At 44.2% G+C, this 17,706-nt stretch overlaps 1 protein-coding gene across 5 annotated transcripts in view; it reads right to left on the bottom strand.

Annotated features, from left to right (window-relative positions):
- Positions 1–8,848, bottom strand: part of carmil3 (capping protein regulator and myosin 1 linker 3) — a 71,795-nt gene extending 62,947 nt beyond the window's left edge. For 4 of the 5 annotated variants that reach the window (XM_084007665.1, XM_084007663.1, XM_084007664.1 and 1 more), the window contains exons 1-2: positions 8,662–8,848; positions 4,274–4,368 (exon numbers count right to left, since the gene is read on the bottom strand). In XM_084007665.1, coding sequence (XP_083863791.1) covers positions 4,274–4,368; positions 8,662–8,719 — 153 coding nt within the window. In that variant the 5' untranslated portion in view covers positions 8,720–8,848. The remainder of the gene's footprint in view (positions 1–4,273; positions 4,369–8,661) is intronic. The other variant, XM_084007666.1, reaches the window with a different exon arrangement.
- Positions 8,849–17,706: the final 8,858 nt, after the last annotated feature.

Here is a 17,706-nt window from a genome sequence, read left to right as displayed (position 1 = left end):
AAAGCTGTGGAAAGAAAATTGTGGATGATGCAGTGGTAATGTTTGCCATTACACACACACACACACACACACACACACACACACACACACACACACACACACACACACACACACACACACACACACACACACACACACACACACACACACACACACACACACACACACACACACACACAAATGTAAGTGTTGAGAAAATTCCACCGCTAGCACGGGGCTGTCTGTGCATTACTGCTTTGCTTGGTTTTCTTTCACAGTCCAACGCACAGCTGGAGTCCCTGCAACAAAGCGGAGCTGAATGCAAGGCCTCGTTTTGCCTTTTAAAATGTACGGTACATGTTGATTGTGCGTTACGTCACCCTTCGCTGAGCCTTTCCCCATCGCTAAGCTCGTTCCATTTTGGCTAAATAAGAAACACGTAAAAAAAAAAAAAAAGGGGTGGAGGATGGCTTGAGGAAAGAAGCTGTGCTGAAGTCTGGTGGTACAGCAGCTAGTAATTCTGTTTTGCTTGCCAGACGGCAGTGAGGTGAACAGCTTGTGGCTGGAGTGGGTTTTGACTTTTAATATCCTTTGAACTCTTCACGGGCACCTCTCGTCATCGATATCGCTGGTTTTTTCGAATAGATAGGGTACCGATGATGTTCAGGGCGGTATTAATCACCCTGCTGTGGAGTCTCTGGTCCCGGGCCATGCACATCCCACGCCAGTTTGTAATGTTTCCAGTCAGGATGCCATTGACCTCTGTAAAAGTTAACAACTTTGCAGGGGAATTTTGCCTTTTTTGAGTTTTCCTTGAGAAATTCAGCTGTTTATGAGCTTTTTTCCCACCGAGATGGAGATGTGTGAAGCCCATGCCAGGTTGTTTATGATGATGATCACCAGGGACTTTACACATTAGGTTGTTCTATGATTTCCTCTCTACGTGAATGTTTTTGATCTTTCCAATGACGTCGACGGCACAGAACTTGAGCTGTCAAATAGTTTGGAATACCACTTTAATGCCCATTCTCACACCAAAGACATGAATTTACCACCGCCGAATTACCCCAGGGTGAGTGAATCAGTTAAGCACAGAAAAAAGTCAGTGATGCGGTTTACGTCGGACAGAGCACTGAGGAACTGAAGCAATTATACAATTCCAAAGAGCGATAAAATTAAATAATTAAAAAGATGCACAGCGGGGAGATAGGAAACACTAACTCATGCAGGAGAGGTTAAAAAGCCCCAAGGAGTAAAAGATACACAAAGGCTTGTAAAAAAAAAAAAAAAAAAAAGACAGAAAGGAAAAAATAACGGCAAGAAAACTACACAAGCATTGATAAGTCAGTTAAGCAAACTGAGGGTCGAGTTTAGGGAATTGGAACAACAAAGCCACATTCAATCATGAACCTTTGTGGACAAAGGCAAACCTCTCATCACTGGAGAATCCTAGATTTGATGTGCATAGGGAAACAAGTCAGCATTAGTTTGTAGAAAGCCACAAAACGAGGATCCATCACCCAAAATACACTGTTATTAAATATTTCTCTGCACCTCGTGTCGAAATTGCTCTTCCATTAAAAGAGACGTGCGACTAAAAAATGTCTTTTATTTCCTCTTAATGGAGAGAAAACATGCAGATGACTCAAAGTGCACTTTAACTGTAAATAGCTTTAACCGTTAGTGCCCAAAGGAACTCAGAGAACTGTCTTTATGGATAAATGAAATAAGAAGGATCATGGATACTTGTTTTTCATGTGGAATAAAGCAACAATTTTTAATAATTTATGGTGGGCAATAATTTGTTTAGAGTACTTCCACCAACTTTCTGAATAACATCCCTGCCGTTAACAAGCAAAAACAGACACGCCCAGTGAGCACGCAACCACAACCGAGTCCTTAAACGCTGCACCGCTAACTCGACCTCAAACCTCAGTCCTACCAGAGTCTCACGAGTGAGCCGCCGCGTGACCTAAGCGGAAATAAGCGTCTGAAGCGACCGGAGTGTGTTCAGGACTGTCAAAGAGTGGCAATCTCAGCCAGTAATAGAGCCATTATTATTAGGTGGGAGCACTGGAACCGCAGAGTCAACTGAGGATGAAACAGAGTGACCGATCGGGATAAATAAGTGGCGGAAGAATCAGATCGGCAACTGGGGCATCACAACACATCAGCGATTTCCTTCCCCCCTCTCCTCCCCGCACTCATTCCCCCATTCCCTTTCCTCTTGTGGGGTTAGCTCCCCTCCTCTTCCATAAAAAACATCCCCCCTCTCTTCCTTTGAAGATGCTTTGTTTTCTGAGTTGCCTCTAATCTTCAAATAGGGTGATCTAATAATGGCTGTATGAGTTTGTATGCGGGCAAGTTTGCAGGCTCTGAACCATGCATGTCTGTGTAGATGCCTCGTGCACATGTCAAACTGTACGCCTGTGTGTGTGTGTGTGTGTGTGTGTGTGTGTGTGTGTGTGTGTCTGTGCATGCATGCTCCATGATGGAAACATGGATGTTGATGTTCCCCAACGCATTGCCTTGGGTGCTGTTTGGATGTCATGCTGAACCCTCCCTGTGTCTGTCTGAGATGGGTGGAGGGACTCAGGGTGTGTGTGTGTGTATGTACATATATGTGCGTGTGTGTGTGCAGCATGATGGCTGGTACAGTCAACACACACAGACAGCCGGATACCAGCAGTCTCCGGAGGGAAAAGAAAGCAAAAAGAAAGATGTGTGTGTATGTATAGCTTCAATATAAATAAATATGGCTTCTATCCACAAACTTAACAAATCAAAGGAATGTAGAAGAAAGCTGTGATCCTGCTCAGATTTTACCTGCTAAATCTATTTCAGCCGTGAAGGGAGGATCCAAATGAAAGGGAGGATAAAAGAGGTAGAAGGAGGCCAAAAGCCTTCCGACTTAGCAAAAAGACTAATTTTCACCTCAGTATTGGAACGCAATCATAAAATAGTCAGGTTTCTCTAACTATCCTGTGTGACATTTTTAAGCATGAGTGGATGTTTTATGCACAATACACAGAGACTGAAACAAACAGTCTATTTACAAACTCCCTCATCTGTTCACCCTTCATATAGCCAAACAAATGTATCCATTAGAGTGAAAAGATTGCCTTTTAGAGGGGGAGACCTTGACAAGGAGCTAGAATGAATGCTTATATCCATCTCCGCCTCTCTTCCCTTAAAAGAATTTGGAGCAGTGGCAGCAGCAGCAGCCAAGGCCCATTTGGATAGTAAAAAAAAAAAAACCCTCATAAGGCGGAGACCTAATTGAATTGCTTCTGATGGAAAGAGGAGCTCGATACCCTTTTACGGGTTTGAGTAAAGATGGAGGGAAGAGGAAAGGGCAAAAAGGGGAGAGGCAGAGAGAAAGTGAGAGGCGACTGGCGTGGTGGTGGTGGTGGTGGGGGGGGGGGTGACGACGGGGGGAGGATAATCGAGATGGACAGATAAGGAGGGAGGGAGAGGAAACAAAGGGAGGAGAAGATAAAAATAGAGGGGGGTTGGTAATGATGGAGATAGATGGAGGCATGGAGGGAGACGGACAAGAAACAATAGCAGAGATGGAAAAACTGAGAAAAGTACTGATTAATAGTTTTGATTCGCTTATCAGCTCATCTATTTTGCCGTCTTCAGGGGAAGGAAATGAGCTCGCACATAGCAACTGCGTGTGTGTAACCGATCAGTCACTAATGTGGCTGACTAATAGACAATTTCTCAATAACAGAGGTGGCCTTGGCTCGCACAATCTCCTTGAACACATCGCAGGCTACCCACACTCCCTCTGGCATACAGTCACACAAGCTTCTTCTTCAGATGAAAAAAGAAAGAAAGAAAGAGAATCAGGCCCCTGTATGTACACCATGTCAGGCTTACACGCACATACACACACACACACACACAACTCTTGCCCGTGGCATTAAGGCCACCCTGCCACATCTAATAAAGTCTGAGGATGGACTCAGTAGGCCATGTCCACTTCGCTCTGCTTAGGCAGCATCTGTCTTAAGCCTGATTTTCAACACGTCTGCTGTGTGTCGCAGGGTGCGTAATCTGTGACTTCTTATGGCTCTTTCAATTTGTTGCAATTAACTTCCATTGATTTCCATTTTGTCTGAAAAGGAGCCGGTGCCATTCTGTTCCCTATTCAACACCTCGCGCGTGAAAGACGGTTTCACTTTAACTATGAATATCTCTTTCTTGTGACCTGGTGTGACAGAGGACGGTGGGGGGGGGAGGGAGGGAGAGGGGGAGGGTTGGTTGTGAGGGTGTTGGCGTCTCTCACCAGAATCCTGTCCTCTGTCTTGCCGCTCCTGGTGTCCTGCTTGATGGCTCGCACAAACTTAATGGCTTGCTTGTCCAGCACCTTCCTGATGCTCTCTGGAGAAAAGAGCATAGAAAATTACATAATGTAAACACATAACAGAATGAAAAGCACCGCCCTGAGATGCACTCAGAAACACTGTAAAAAGCTTTTACAGTGGAAATCCATAAGTTTAAGTATACGGCTGGGTGACAAATGAGAAAGGGGGGGTGGGGGGGGGGGGGGAGAAAACATGAATAAATGAGTGGAAAAACATTAAGGATGTACTGATTTTATCTGCCGATACCACTTCTGATATCTTAAATCAGGATATTAGATGATACCGGTCCAATACCAGGGCTCCCCTTTACACCTGGCTAAATGGATCCCATAAAGTCATTCCTTGACGTGTTATGTCCTCTACGTGAGGACATAATTACACATCGCTTTACACACACATTACTATTCATGAAGTGACTCAATGCAACAAATGAACGGAGCAAAAAAGAAAACATTGGGGCTTTTGCTGCGACAATGCCGAGAATGAATAGAAACTGTTAGCAAATATTGATGGATAAGACAATAAACAAGCTGGTTGTGTGGGTGCTGAAAATTCAGTCAGCAGCTCAGTGCAACCGTGTAAAAGTGGAATGGCTGAATGTTATAATGGCACGGAGTAAAAAGCGAACTCGCCTGCTTTATAAAAGGAAGTATGACTCAACGAAATAGACCCATATACGTAACAAATGAATAACGCTCCAGAAAATGATTTGAATGGTATGACCTTCAAAAATCAACAGATCACCTGAACACCTGGGTGGGTGACGTGTCAGACAGCACTCATTCAAACACCGGGAAGAATGGTTCACTTCCTCAGCAGGTATAATTTGCCCAAAGTCAAGTATGAACCGTCAGGTTCAACATTTAAGCCAAAATGGACAAGAAGTGCTAGAAATCCACAATGATGGACAACTATATTCTTTACAATCAATTCATCATTTAAGTAACTTTTTTAAGTCGATCTACAATAAAAAGATACCTTTTATTACTCTTTTAGATCAAATAATATTGTGCATCTATTTAACAATATGTACAGAAGAAAATCTATTTCTTCGTATTTTTATATCAAAATCCGATACATGGCTCCCTGCTTACATCAGCTAGTACCAACCAATAATATCATGACAGCCATCCATCAATCAATCAGCTGGAGTAGGTTGTGAGCTAATCTTTTCAAAGATCAATGCTGGCAAATACCAGATGGGAAAGGCCTCCACATGCAATGTGTGGGGAAAGAAATTATCTGCCGGCAGCACATCAGATTCGGGGTTTCACAGTGTCAAACTGTCTACCTATATGGCAAGTGCAGTGGTTACTGAATTCAATGAAAATATGAGTTAAATGGAAAATAGTGGACCAAAATGGCAAAAAGGTGGAGGGGGAAAAGGTCACGTTTATTATTCAAAAGGGGGAATAGTTCAGATGGAAATTGCCAGGGCTGAATTTTGTTCTAACCCTGGGGAGTTCTACTGCTAATGCCTTTTGTGGCTCCAGAGAGAAGTGTGTGAAGTTTGAAAAATGGTGGGAGGTTAAAAAGAAGCGAGCATCCCAGACCTCTGTGGCCGATCCCCATCTCTACAGGAGGCTAGCCGCCGGAGGCTACGTTAGCCGCTATGACACACATATCACAATAACACACAGTGCACGTCCGAAACCTCGAAACAAACAGCAATCGAGTTACATCGTGGGTTATTTAGGCGCGAGGGAGAAGAACACGGAGTAAATCAGATGATATCTGTGCTTGTGCTCTGTTGTTGTCCATCACGAGCCAATGCTGTCGGAGTGCAAAAATGGGTGGAGTGGGATACTAAGCTAAGCTCAGCCAAGGAACACCGACGCTGTTCGGGAGGATTGTTGCGGCCAAAAACCTCCCAGGATGGACATCGGAGGCGACGTGCTCATGTCCGACCAAAGTCTCATTGCTCGGACGTTATTTTAATAAGAATAACACATTATTTTTGGGAGCGGGAGGGACGCATGTGCATGAAAGAGAGAGACAAAGAAAGAGAGAGAGAAAGCCAGACTGGAGCATCACTTCTTGACAGGCTTTGAGTGGGAACTAATAAGAAATGGCATATTTCCCTATGTTTGTTCTTATTTATAGTGTAATCATTTTGTTTACCTGCACGCACAACGACAACCTCTGCAGTTTGTTCTATTTTCAGGACAACACATGAATATGGGCAGGTGCATCCGTTTTAAACCATTTATCCATTTAAATTAAAAAATAATTGAATATGTTGCAAATAGCTTTTTATGTTAATTTATAATTAATTTAGGCTACCAGGTAGATAGTGCACTGTGGCTGACTGGGTGGCGACAGTCCGATAATATTGGACACTTTTCGGAGCTGATAATATGAAAATGAATAAGTGGCGGTTTTGCTTGAGATATTCCATTAATATGATTTCTACAGTGTTTTAATACAGCATTGTACCAGGCACCCAAAATGTGCCCACATCTCAGTCAAATCACCATGTTGATGCTGATGAATCAGTCGCCGTGTTTGATCTTTGATCTTCAGCTTAGGGATAGACAATTGGATTATTCCATTAAAAGACAGCCGCACAGGGGTGAACAGTCACAGAGACGGGTAGACAGCGACAAAGATGCAAACTTGAGGACAACCAGACACACACACTGCAACCGCTAGCTGAAGGGGACTCATAACTGGGTTATTTTTAGCCTCAAAAGGGAGAAAAAAAAGAAGCATCGGTTCATCTCAATGGAACAGACCACAAGCTCCAGAGCTGCAATCTGTAGGGGCCTCTTATTCCATCCCACCACATGGCCCTGTTGATGCTCACTGAACCGCAATGGGAGGCCTCCTCCATTTACATCTCCTCAAACATAATACAACATGCTATTCACGCACACAATGTCAACCTACATGCTCAGACTGCACAAACACACACATATGCCTTCAAGCTGTGTGAATATATATTCGCGGTCCACATTTCGAACGGGGGCCACCCCGGTTGCTAAATATGGGCCCGACCAGATGGTGATACAGCGCGTCATGCTGTGTCACGATTCTCCATTGTGTCACAATCTCCCAAACTCTCACTCTCACTACGGCACAGCCATAATTCTCACTTTCCGCATCCAGCAACAACCATGAAGTTGGCTCTCGCACTCGGGTGAGCAGCAGCAGATGTGGGGAGGGCGAGGAAGGGAACGAGCGGGGTGAGGTGTTGGTGAGGTGTTGGTTTGGGGAAGGGGAGGGGGGGTGGATGGATGGATCACACCGACAGATCGAAGGAAGGATCAGCCAGAGACAAACAGAGAATTATTGACGTTAAGCTGGGTAAAACCCAATCGCTTAAACCTTTTAACACACTCCGTGGTGCCCCTGAGGCCGAGCGGGGTGACCTCGGCATCTGCTCCCGATGGGGATGAAGAGGGGCAGAAGGGTTGAGGAAGGAGAGGCAGGACGGGGTCAGTCCCTCCACTTTTCCCACATCAATCCCTTCCCACATCCCCACTGCCTTTTTGACACTTTGATGGATCTGTTCACTCCCCCCCATCTCCTCCCACCCGGCTCCTCCTCCACTGGCAGGTGTGTTAATAGTCTAAAGCCGCCTGGCTCTTATCACCAGGCCAGACAGACGGAGCTTGACCAGGTTGAGCTGGTAAACGGCGGGATTTAACTCGCCTCGTCTGGATAATTAGCAGTGAGAGACACACACCTTCTGTATCACCACATCATCCCAACATGGTGTGTGTGCGTGTGTGTGTGCGCGCGCAGCTGAACCCATGCTGCCAGCTTCTTGCACGCAAAGCGTTCCCAGTGGCACAATAACTCCCACGCGCGCACACACGCAGAGCTGAAAGAGATGAAAACTCTAACGAATGCACTCGAGAGATCCGCGACGCGCGCACGCACGCACACACGCGCGCGCGCACAGCAACACTTAGGGGAGAGAAAAAAAAATAATGAAACAAAAATAACTGACAGCACTACAGGACCCCTGTGCGCGATAAATCCCACGGCAGATCTGTAGCCTGCGCCAAATCAATCGGAAAGTGAACACTGCCGCTCCGAGATCGATGGGATTACAATCTTCACCAGCCTCCAACAGCCATTAACTCTTGGTTTTGCCTCGGGAGGCATTTTTCCTGCGCTTTCCTGCGGCGATAACTCCTCTCAAATCAAACGCGCTGCAAAGATTTAAAGAGCAGCTGAGTAAAGATCAAACTAAAGCCCACGCGTCCTCGAAGACGCCCTTGTCTTTCCCGGTTGGAGGTTAAAACATACTTCATATTTAAAGAACAAAAAGAAGAAAAGAAGAAAAGAAAAACTCGCTCACCTGTGATTTCCCTGCTGACGTTGACGAAGCCCGCCGCTGCGGTCTCCTTTGCGGCCATGGTGCGCTCCTCCCGCCGGGTCCGGTACCTTCTCCTTGCTCCGCTATCTGTGGCGGCTCTTCTTCGCCCCCCTTTTTTTTCTCTCCTCCTCAACTCCGCGCCTGCAGGTGCTCCGGGCGCAGCAACAGTCCGGACAGTGTGATGTGAAGCGATACTGTAGTGCGCACTGGCAAATACCCGAGAAGCGCCTCCGACTTCAGCGCTCAAGCACAGGAGAGGGAGGGAGGGAGGGGGAGAGAGAGGGAGGGAGAGAGGGGGGAGAGAGAGAGTATATAGAGTTAGTATATAGTTAAATTACATTGAGGTCCCCAAACAGAGAGGGTTCCCTTCAAGTAATATCTTGTAGTATTGGAAATGATATATCATGGATACAAAATTGGATATGCAGCACTGACACCGTTTCATGCGTTTTAAATAGTCTCCCAGGTTGGCTGACTAAACGGGGATATGAGATTAATAAACAATAAAACAACGCGCGGCAGGAACAAATCCCAGAAAGATCCAGTTAATCAGAATGACAGCAATGTCATGTCAATGAATAATCAATTAAAAAATAATGTTAAAAGGGGGTTTGAAAGGGGCAAGCACCCATAATGTCCCTGATTCACAGAATCAATTAATTACTGACAACACTAGGTGACCAAATCAGACTTTAGTCATTTTTTAGAGTTGGAGGCTAACATTCTGTTGTCTGTAGTTGCTGTTACAAGCAACCGATTGTTAAATATTAAACAGATGACAAAATATATTAATTAACACAACTCAATCGATTGCTATGAAATTCTCAATAAGCGTTTTAATTATTTTATAAATTGCTTAATCGCCTTTTTTCCCCCAAAGCCGCTTTTACGTCTTAGTTTAACTACATGTCAATGAAGCTGTCACCTGGACACGCCCCTCTCAGCTGTCAGCCAATCACTAAAGCAGCCTCGCCAACCGTTATCAAAATGTAGCCGGCTAACGTTAGCTTTAGCGAACGAGCCGCGGCGGTAGTTAAACACAGTGTACAATTAAGAGTACAAAAACTACACTTGTCTTTTTAGTTAGCCAAACATTGCTCCAGCTAGCTAGTTTTTCTCGTGAGCCTGTATTTATAACCCAGCGTTGAAATGAAGAGCGAGTGACGTCACAGCTAGCTGGTGAATTCAGTTTTACCTTCGCAGCGCGTTGTGGTTCTAAAAGTGTTCCCGGAGAAAGACACACAACTCGGTGATGAGTAGAAGCCGCTCCCTCGCACAGTCATTCACCGAAAACCGAAAGAGTTAAAAGTCTAAAAGTTGTTTTAGCTAGCCTGTTGCTATGCTATTTCAGCGGCACAGGTTGTACGGTAACTCAGTTGGATTAGCTAGCTAGTTCACTGGCAATTGGTTAGCTCGCCGGGAAGCCGAGGAGGACGCATGTGATTGGCTGAAAGGTGAAGGGGTCGGTCACGTGACGACCCGACTGTCACGAACGGTGATAGCTAAAAAACAAACCCTTGGTTGGTGTCTATTGTTAAAATAAAAAATATGAAATAATGTTTCATAAATATTTATAATATGTTTTCAATGTATTATTAATTTTTAATTCAATTCCCCCCGGCCAATAATTGTATTTCATAGTGTCCTATTTTAAGGTGTAACAATGGGGTTCAGTCAAAAGTTTATGAGAGAGAACACAGTACAACAAAATCTGAAATAAACCTTTAAATGTAATTACAGAAGGATTAATAATATACAATCCTGTAACAATGACAATAAAAGCAAGTCTAAGTCTAAGTCTAATATATAAGATTTTCATCCAGCAACACCTTAAAAGAACCCAAGCACCGTCTAAAGTCATAAAAATTAATGAGAACCATAAAGCACTTAATGCAAATGATGGTATATGGGGTTTACCCATCAATATTCTAAAATGTACCAAAACATCAGCAGCCAAAAGAGCAGATTTGAAGGAAAGGCAGAGGCAGCAGCATTTATAAAGCTCTTGTTCTCCACTGAAGCTGTCTGATCATCAAATGGAGGTCAGAATACCTGATTTTTTCTTAATTTCCTTTGGGACTGTTGATGACAATCTGGTCATGATGGCCCCGAATACTTCTGCCTGATAAACAGAACACTTAAAATGTATTCTCTGAATGAAAAAAAAAAATCACTTAACCTTCAAATTCATCCAAAAATACCCAAAATTGGATAAATAGAAAGCCTTTCATGTGTAAGCATTCACCTGAATTTCCCTGTTTCTGCCTCTTTTTTGGCAGCAAATAACAAATAATGTTTTTGAAGAATGTTTAAATAGCTCTTCACAGAAAAGTGATGGTTTTATCGTGTCAGAGCAGAGAGCCGATTTGATGCTTTTGATGAATGTGTTTTCAAGGCAATATCTCTGTAATGATGTGAGGACATTGAGGGACTAGTGTAATATATCAAACAGCTTCATCCAGTGCCTTCTCTTTTCCTCAGAGTTGTGAGATCACCACTCACGGCTGTGATAGGATTTGCGATGGAGAATCGGGAGGCCGGGGCTCGAAGCTCAAGCTGTAAGTAACAATGATATACGATTCACCCACTCATCTCAGTGGCTGCTACTTGTCAATGTCATCGCTTATGCAACACAGTTCAGCTGTTTTTTCAGAGATGCAGCCAGAATTAGACCAGGATGTTTTACCCTTTTTTAGTACCCCGTTTAAATCTTCCTAATATGACAAATGTGCTCACGACAAATTAATTTGGAGGGTGCAGCTGCGTCTGGTGTCATTTGCGAAAAATAATTGGGCCCTCGAAGCAGCGAGAGTGCAGCGTGCATGCGTTTATGTGTACGTTTGCGCATGTGTGTGTGTGAGACCTTTGTGTCTGCGTCTCTCTGATACTTCACTCCGATGAAAGAAGATCCAGTGGGGGGCATTATGCCGGAGAGGGGAAGAGAGACAGAGGGGGGTGGGGGCGTTGAAGGAGAAAGGCGGAGGGGCCAAGACAACGAGAAGAGGAGGTTCACATTCTGGGGGAGTGCCTCCAGGTCTCATCGGGTTAAAAACTTCAGCACTGTTCAAAGAAGCACTTGAAAGGACATTTCATTATTTATTCATCAATGCAGCATCGCATAGACAGGAGTCAAGATGCTCAATATGCCCTCAATTACTTGTCTGTCTAGCTCGTGTATATATACACTTATACGTGCATCAATCTGCCAACATCAAGTAATGCCGGATTAAAAAGGTTTCTTACCACTCCGGCAGCAACGCCTTTAAAGCAGACAAAGGGGGAGAAAATCAGTTTGTGCTCAACTTTAACTTTCAACTTTCAACTTTATTAATTCCCGAGGGACAATTTCTGTTTTGCAGCAAGACAAAAAGAGCACATGTAAGGCTTTCATCAAGGGATTGAGGTCCCCGGCAATTACAAAGATACAAGAATGAAACGCCCCACCTCAGCAGACATTCGGAAGTCATTTGGCAAGAGATAACTACACAACACAGAACAACATCTGTGCACTGAAGAATTCACATATCACAGAAGCACTTAGAGATGGAGAGAGAGAGAAGACACGGGCAACCGCATTCGGCCTATAACAGCCAAGGGATATAAAAGTGTTAGCAGCCACCGCATCACTGTTCTTCCCGACGTCAGTAATAACTCAAGATGATGCTTCAAAGCAGGTTTTTTTCCCCCGATCCGTCTCCAACCTTCACCAGAGGCTGGGCTCTGCTCGGTGTGTAGAATGTGCCAGAGTGACGCACGGCGTTCAGGCCGTGCAGCAGAGCTGTGCTACACTGCCCTCATCTGGTTGAACACAGTAAGTGTTGTTCTGTGTTGACAGATGCTGAACTGCAAGGTGGTGCAGACATCCCCTTACTGTCACCAAACCATGGTGGCGGAGGAACTACTCACATCCTTTATTGGAGTCAATGCACTACATACAACACTCCATCTAAAGTTAAACTCCTGTAAACAATTATTTAAAGTATCAAAAGTATGTGTTCTGCAGAAGTGTATGTAGTTTAGTCCAGTGGTTCCCAACCATACAGAAGGTTGGTTTTTGGATAACGGCTTTGAAGCCTCGAGTTCCACGTTTTAGCCGCCTTTATCTTGGATTTTTTGCAACCAGTGAAGGAAGTGACCATATTTGGGCTGCGGAGGAGCGACGGGTGGATCTGATGAACACAAGCAGCAGAGCAGCAACCTTACAGGATCTGGATCCATTTGGATTCTGGTGTGAAACTGCTAACAAAGTTAGCTTCAGAGTTCAAGGTTACAATCATCTTAGAAGCTAACTGCATTGGTAGCATTGTAGCGACCCGTCAATAACAAGATAGCCACACCTGAAAGCACACCCTGCTTTATGGTTTGACTCTAAATGAACCATAATTTACTAAATGAACATCATGCTTGATTGTAGAAGATGATAATAGGGTAATTTGTCATTGACTTCCATGCAATCAGACTTCTTTTTGGAACCACAGTTGCCGCCACCTGATGGCCAGTAGAGATAATGCAAGTTTAAGGCACTTCAGCCTTGGCTTCTCTCTTCAGAACCGGAGGTTGCCGCAGGGAGGGATCGGGCCCAGCGCCGGGACAGCAGCCCAGTCTGTACCTTTAACACACTCAATTATCATAATGGGAAAAAGACAGCATGACTTAAAATCAGTCACTATAAATCTACTCTGTACTTACTAATGACCTGATGTCTTAACTTGTTTGTTTTGTTAGTTTAAGATAGTTAAAACAATGTTTTCTTACCTCCCTTATTTTGAACGTTACTTTGTTGAAAATGCTTTTAAGCATTTGTCATCTCTAATTGTTTTGAGACTACGGGTGCTAATTAGCTGTCGAGCAAATTTACACTGACGATGTTAACGTCAGTGTTGACGAATGTGCACTCTCCCATTTAAATAATGCAAACAAAGTAGCCCAGTTTTTTATTCATACATATGTATAAATATATATTCAGTGGAAACAAGTCCTATTAGTCTTCTGTTTTATAGTATAATTAGCTTTTAAAAAATCTTTTCCAGGAGAATTTGAGAGGGAAAAAATGTTTTAGTCGCACCCAGCGTGTCGTCAATCTCAATGATAGGTATGTACTAATTGGAGAAGAGGAGTGGAATAAAGCCTAATTTTTCACTGGGGAAACCATCTAAATTGTATTAAAAAGTAGTGCAATTAGCAGAACTATTTATACGTGCCCGAGCAAGGAAAAAGGATTCTAGGTTGGTGGGAAACGATCCCAATCTGGCAACAGCGGTCAGGCTCCCTCCAAAGGGTTTCAGGGTAAATCTAAAGGGTCGTAAGATGATTAATGGAGCCGGAGAAGAAGGAAAAGTATAGTTCGGCTCCACAAAGTTGTATTTCTTTCTTTTATGTTGGAAAAATTCACCTTTTATTTAAATGAAATCTAAGAGGGGTAATAAGAGGAATGTTTATTTAGTGGAACTTCTAAGAGCGGCGGTATAGTCAGGAGTGCTTGTCAGACGCACACACACACACACACACACACACACACACACACACACACACACACACACACACACACACACACACACACACTTTCCCATGTCTCCACCTGACAGCTTTCCAAAACCAAAACATCTAACATCCACATCTGCTTCCTGCTGTGATTGGACAGCTGTGCAGAGGTGAGAAAGTGAGCCAGGGTTTGAACTTCTCTCTCAAGCTCCCTTTTTAGCATTTCAGAGCTATTCCTGTGCAACCGAGTGCATCACCATGAATGTCTTCCAGGAGAACCCATATTTAATATCCCCAAATTTAAATGATATTGAAATCTGCACACTACATGAATAAATGCTTTCCACCACTCCAGGGGTTTGACTACCATCTATATTTCCTGGGCCTTTCCAGCAGCATACACTTTAGTTGACCTTCACAGTAATGACTCATACTTGAGGAGCCAGTTGCTAAATGAGCCTGTATGCAGATTAAGAGGGGAGTGTGAAACAGCTGGCTACATGGAGACAGCTTGGCTGCCTGCATGTGCTGCACAGCCACCAGAGGCTACACACTCGCCCTGGTCGGCGTTCCTGTTGTTACAAGGCTTTATGTTCGTCCCCCTCCCCTCTTTACTGCATTGGCGCCTCGAGAAAAAAATAAGTAAAGATAGCGAGTCAGTGACTTATTGGAACTAAAGCTACGGATCACTTCTAAGACCGGTGATTTGAGCTCTCTGGCTTTCTATCTCGTGGCTCCACTGATCTGTTAATGTCACACACCAAACAACCGAGGAGCGTATTGATCGAACACGATGCCTAAAGGGCTTCACTGTCCTTTTCCTCTTTTTTTCCCCCTCAACCGTTAAGGTCTTGGATGTCACATAGCAGGCAGGATTTGACATCATGCCAGAATGAGCCGCGCTGAGACCTTCACTTGAATAATTTTGCTGTCAAGACACTCATGCATCATTTTATGGCAACAATCGTTTTAGAGTTTGGTAGTGTGACTCCGGGCGCAGACTTGTAAAAAAAAGAAAAAAAAGAAAGAAAGAAGGAAGAAAAGGCATGGCAGAGAAAGTCTAGGAGCTCACAGGCCTTCGACGCAACCTTGGATACGGAACATTTGAACGAACATGAACACATTGAGAGAAACATCGTGAAATCACACAAATCTAAATGCTAATGCTGGAGGAGGCTGGAGAGGAGGGGGCCGCATGAAGAGATGGTGCAGCAGAATGCAGAAGGAATGAGTCATGTTGGACACCTCTGTTCATAGACTGTATATTAGTGGACAAATCAACATAACGTCACCCATTGGTTTCTACGGTTTTGACTCATATTTACAAAGTTTACTGAGATAATAAATCAAGTGAGAAGTCGGGTCAGACACATTTGAGAAGTTTCAGTTGGTTGCCATCTTCAGCCTCACTGCTAGATGCCGCCAAATCCTACACACTGTCCCCTTTAACTCATCTCGCAACCTCCAGGTATGACAAGTGAAGCCAAGCTGAAGTGCCTTAAACTTGCATTCTCTCGACTGGCCATCAGGGGGCGAACAGAAGTCCGATTGCTTCTTTCCTAGGAGAAAATTACCCTACTTGTGATTTGATTTATTATCTCAGTAAACATTGTAAACATGAGTTTATGGTCTCGATCTCTAGTTTTCCAGCAGCCAGATTCAAACAAGCCCTTGTATTGGCATGAGGGGGAAAATGCAGATTTAAGTCTTCTGTGGATCTTCACAGTCTAGAAGTCTGACCAATGCCATTGATTGGATTGTTCTTTAACTTCCACAAAGTTTGTTTGCAAAGTCATCTGAGTTGAAATACCGACAGCTAACAGAATAAAGCAGCAACACTTCTCTTTGTTGTGCCTTGGGCATATACATTTATTCTCTCTGTTTAACCTTTACTCCACCCACGAGGTCATCACATATTTGCTTTCTTCTCGGTTTGTTTTGGTATTTTGAAATGGTATAATCGGCATACATCACCACCATCAGACTCTTATATGCTAATATGTCAGTACTTTGACTGCAGTATAGTGGACAACTGAGAGGACCATCACACTGTTGAGTTATCTTCTGCTAATTCTGACACCCGCGGAGGCCACCTGCCTGCCTGGACTCCTCACTCTAGCTCTAACCGTAGTGACGCACTCATTTTCATTTTATTTTCCATTTCTATTGAGTGAAGAAGACCCTGAAGAAAGAATTCTGTGGCATTCAGCAGCAAAGTAAGAAAAAAATTATTACATCCTGGTCCTTCACATAATGGAAGAAGCGTTTGGAAAATATGTTGCAAACAAGTGAATAAAGCAAGAGGCAGTGTGGTTGTAATGGATTAAAAAAACGTTTTTCAAGCAACAGAGAGGTGAAATTACAGGATGTGCACAACTCGCATGAGTTTAGGGGGAAGAATTTAAGAGCATTCGGTAGATACAGTTTTTCACAATAATGTTAACACACGCAAAGTGCAAATTCAGCACAATTTGCACAACCTTCACTTCATCTACCAATAACTCGACCCAATTCATCACTACTTCACACTCCCTTATCTGCATTACACTCTGACTGTCCTTCTTTACACTCTGATGTCAATTACATATCACCTTGTTGTCAAAACACTACACACAATGTTCAGTTGTTGCACACACTTCTCAATAAAAATCTCAGAGCATCAACCTTCAACACACAAAAATTCAAATCTCTAAACATTCAGTCAGGTGTCTTAAACCCCCGTTTTGTTTGGGGAACGATGGAGAACTTTGAAGAGAGAGACAACCAGAGAAGGAGAGGGGTAAGAGTGAGAGGAGGAGGAGAAAGAGGAGGACACTAAGGAGGAGGTAGAGGAGGACAAGGAGGAGGAAGAGGAGGACAATAAGGAGGAGGTAGAGGAAGACAAGGAGGAGGAAGAGGAGGACACTAAGGAGGAGGTAGAGGAGGACAAGGAGGAGGAAGAGGAGGACACTAAGGAGGAGGTAGAGGAGGACAAGGAGGAGGAAGAGGAGGACAATAAGGAGGAGGTAGAGGAGGACAAGGAGGAGGAAGAGGAGGACAATAAGGAGGAGGTAGAGGAAGAGGAGGACAAGGAGGAGGACAAATATGAGGAAGAGGAGGACAAGGAGGAGTAGGAGGACAAAGATGAGGAAGAGGATGACAAGGAGGAGTAGGAGGACAAAGATGAGGAAGAGGACAAGGAGGAGGAGGGAGAGGAAGGAGGAAGATGAGGACAAGGAGGAGGAAGAGGAGGACAATGAGGAGGACAAGGGGGACAAATATGTGGAAGAGGAGGACAAGGAGGAGTATGAGGACAAAGATGAGGAAGAGCATGACAAGGAGGAGTAGGGGGACAAAGATGAGGAAGAGGAGGACAAGAAGGAGTAGGAGGACAAGGGGGAGGAAGAGGAGGACAAGAAGGAGGAGGGAGAGGAAGGAGGAAGATGAGGACAAGGAGGAAGAAGAGGAGGACAAGGAGAAGGACAAGGAGGAGGACAAGAAGAAGGAGGTAGAGGAAGATGGCAAGGAAGGAAAAGGACAAGGAGGAGGAAGAAGAGGACAAGAAGG

This window comes from Eutrigla gurnardus (assembly GCF_963514095.1).
Source record: "Eutrigla gurnardus genome assembly, chromosome: 4".
In the NCBI taxonomy this organism is placed as follows: domain Eukaryota; kingdom Metazoa; phylum Chordata; class Actinopteri; order Perciformes; family Triglidae; genus Eutrigla; species Eutrigla gurnardus.
This window is presented reverse-complemented; position numbering and strand designations above follow the sequence as displayed.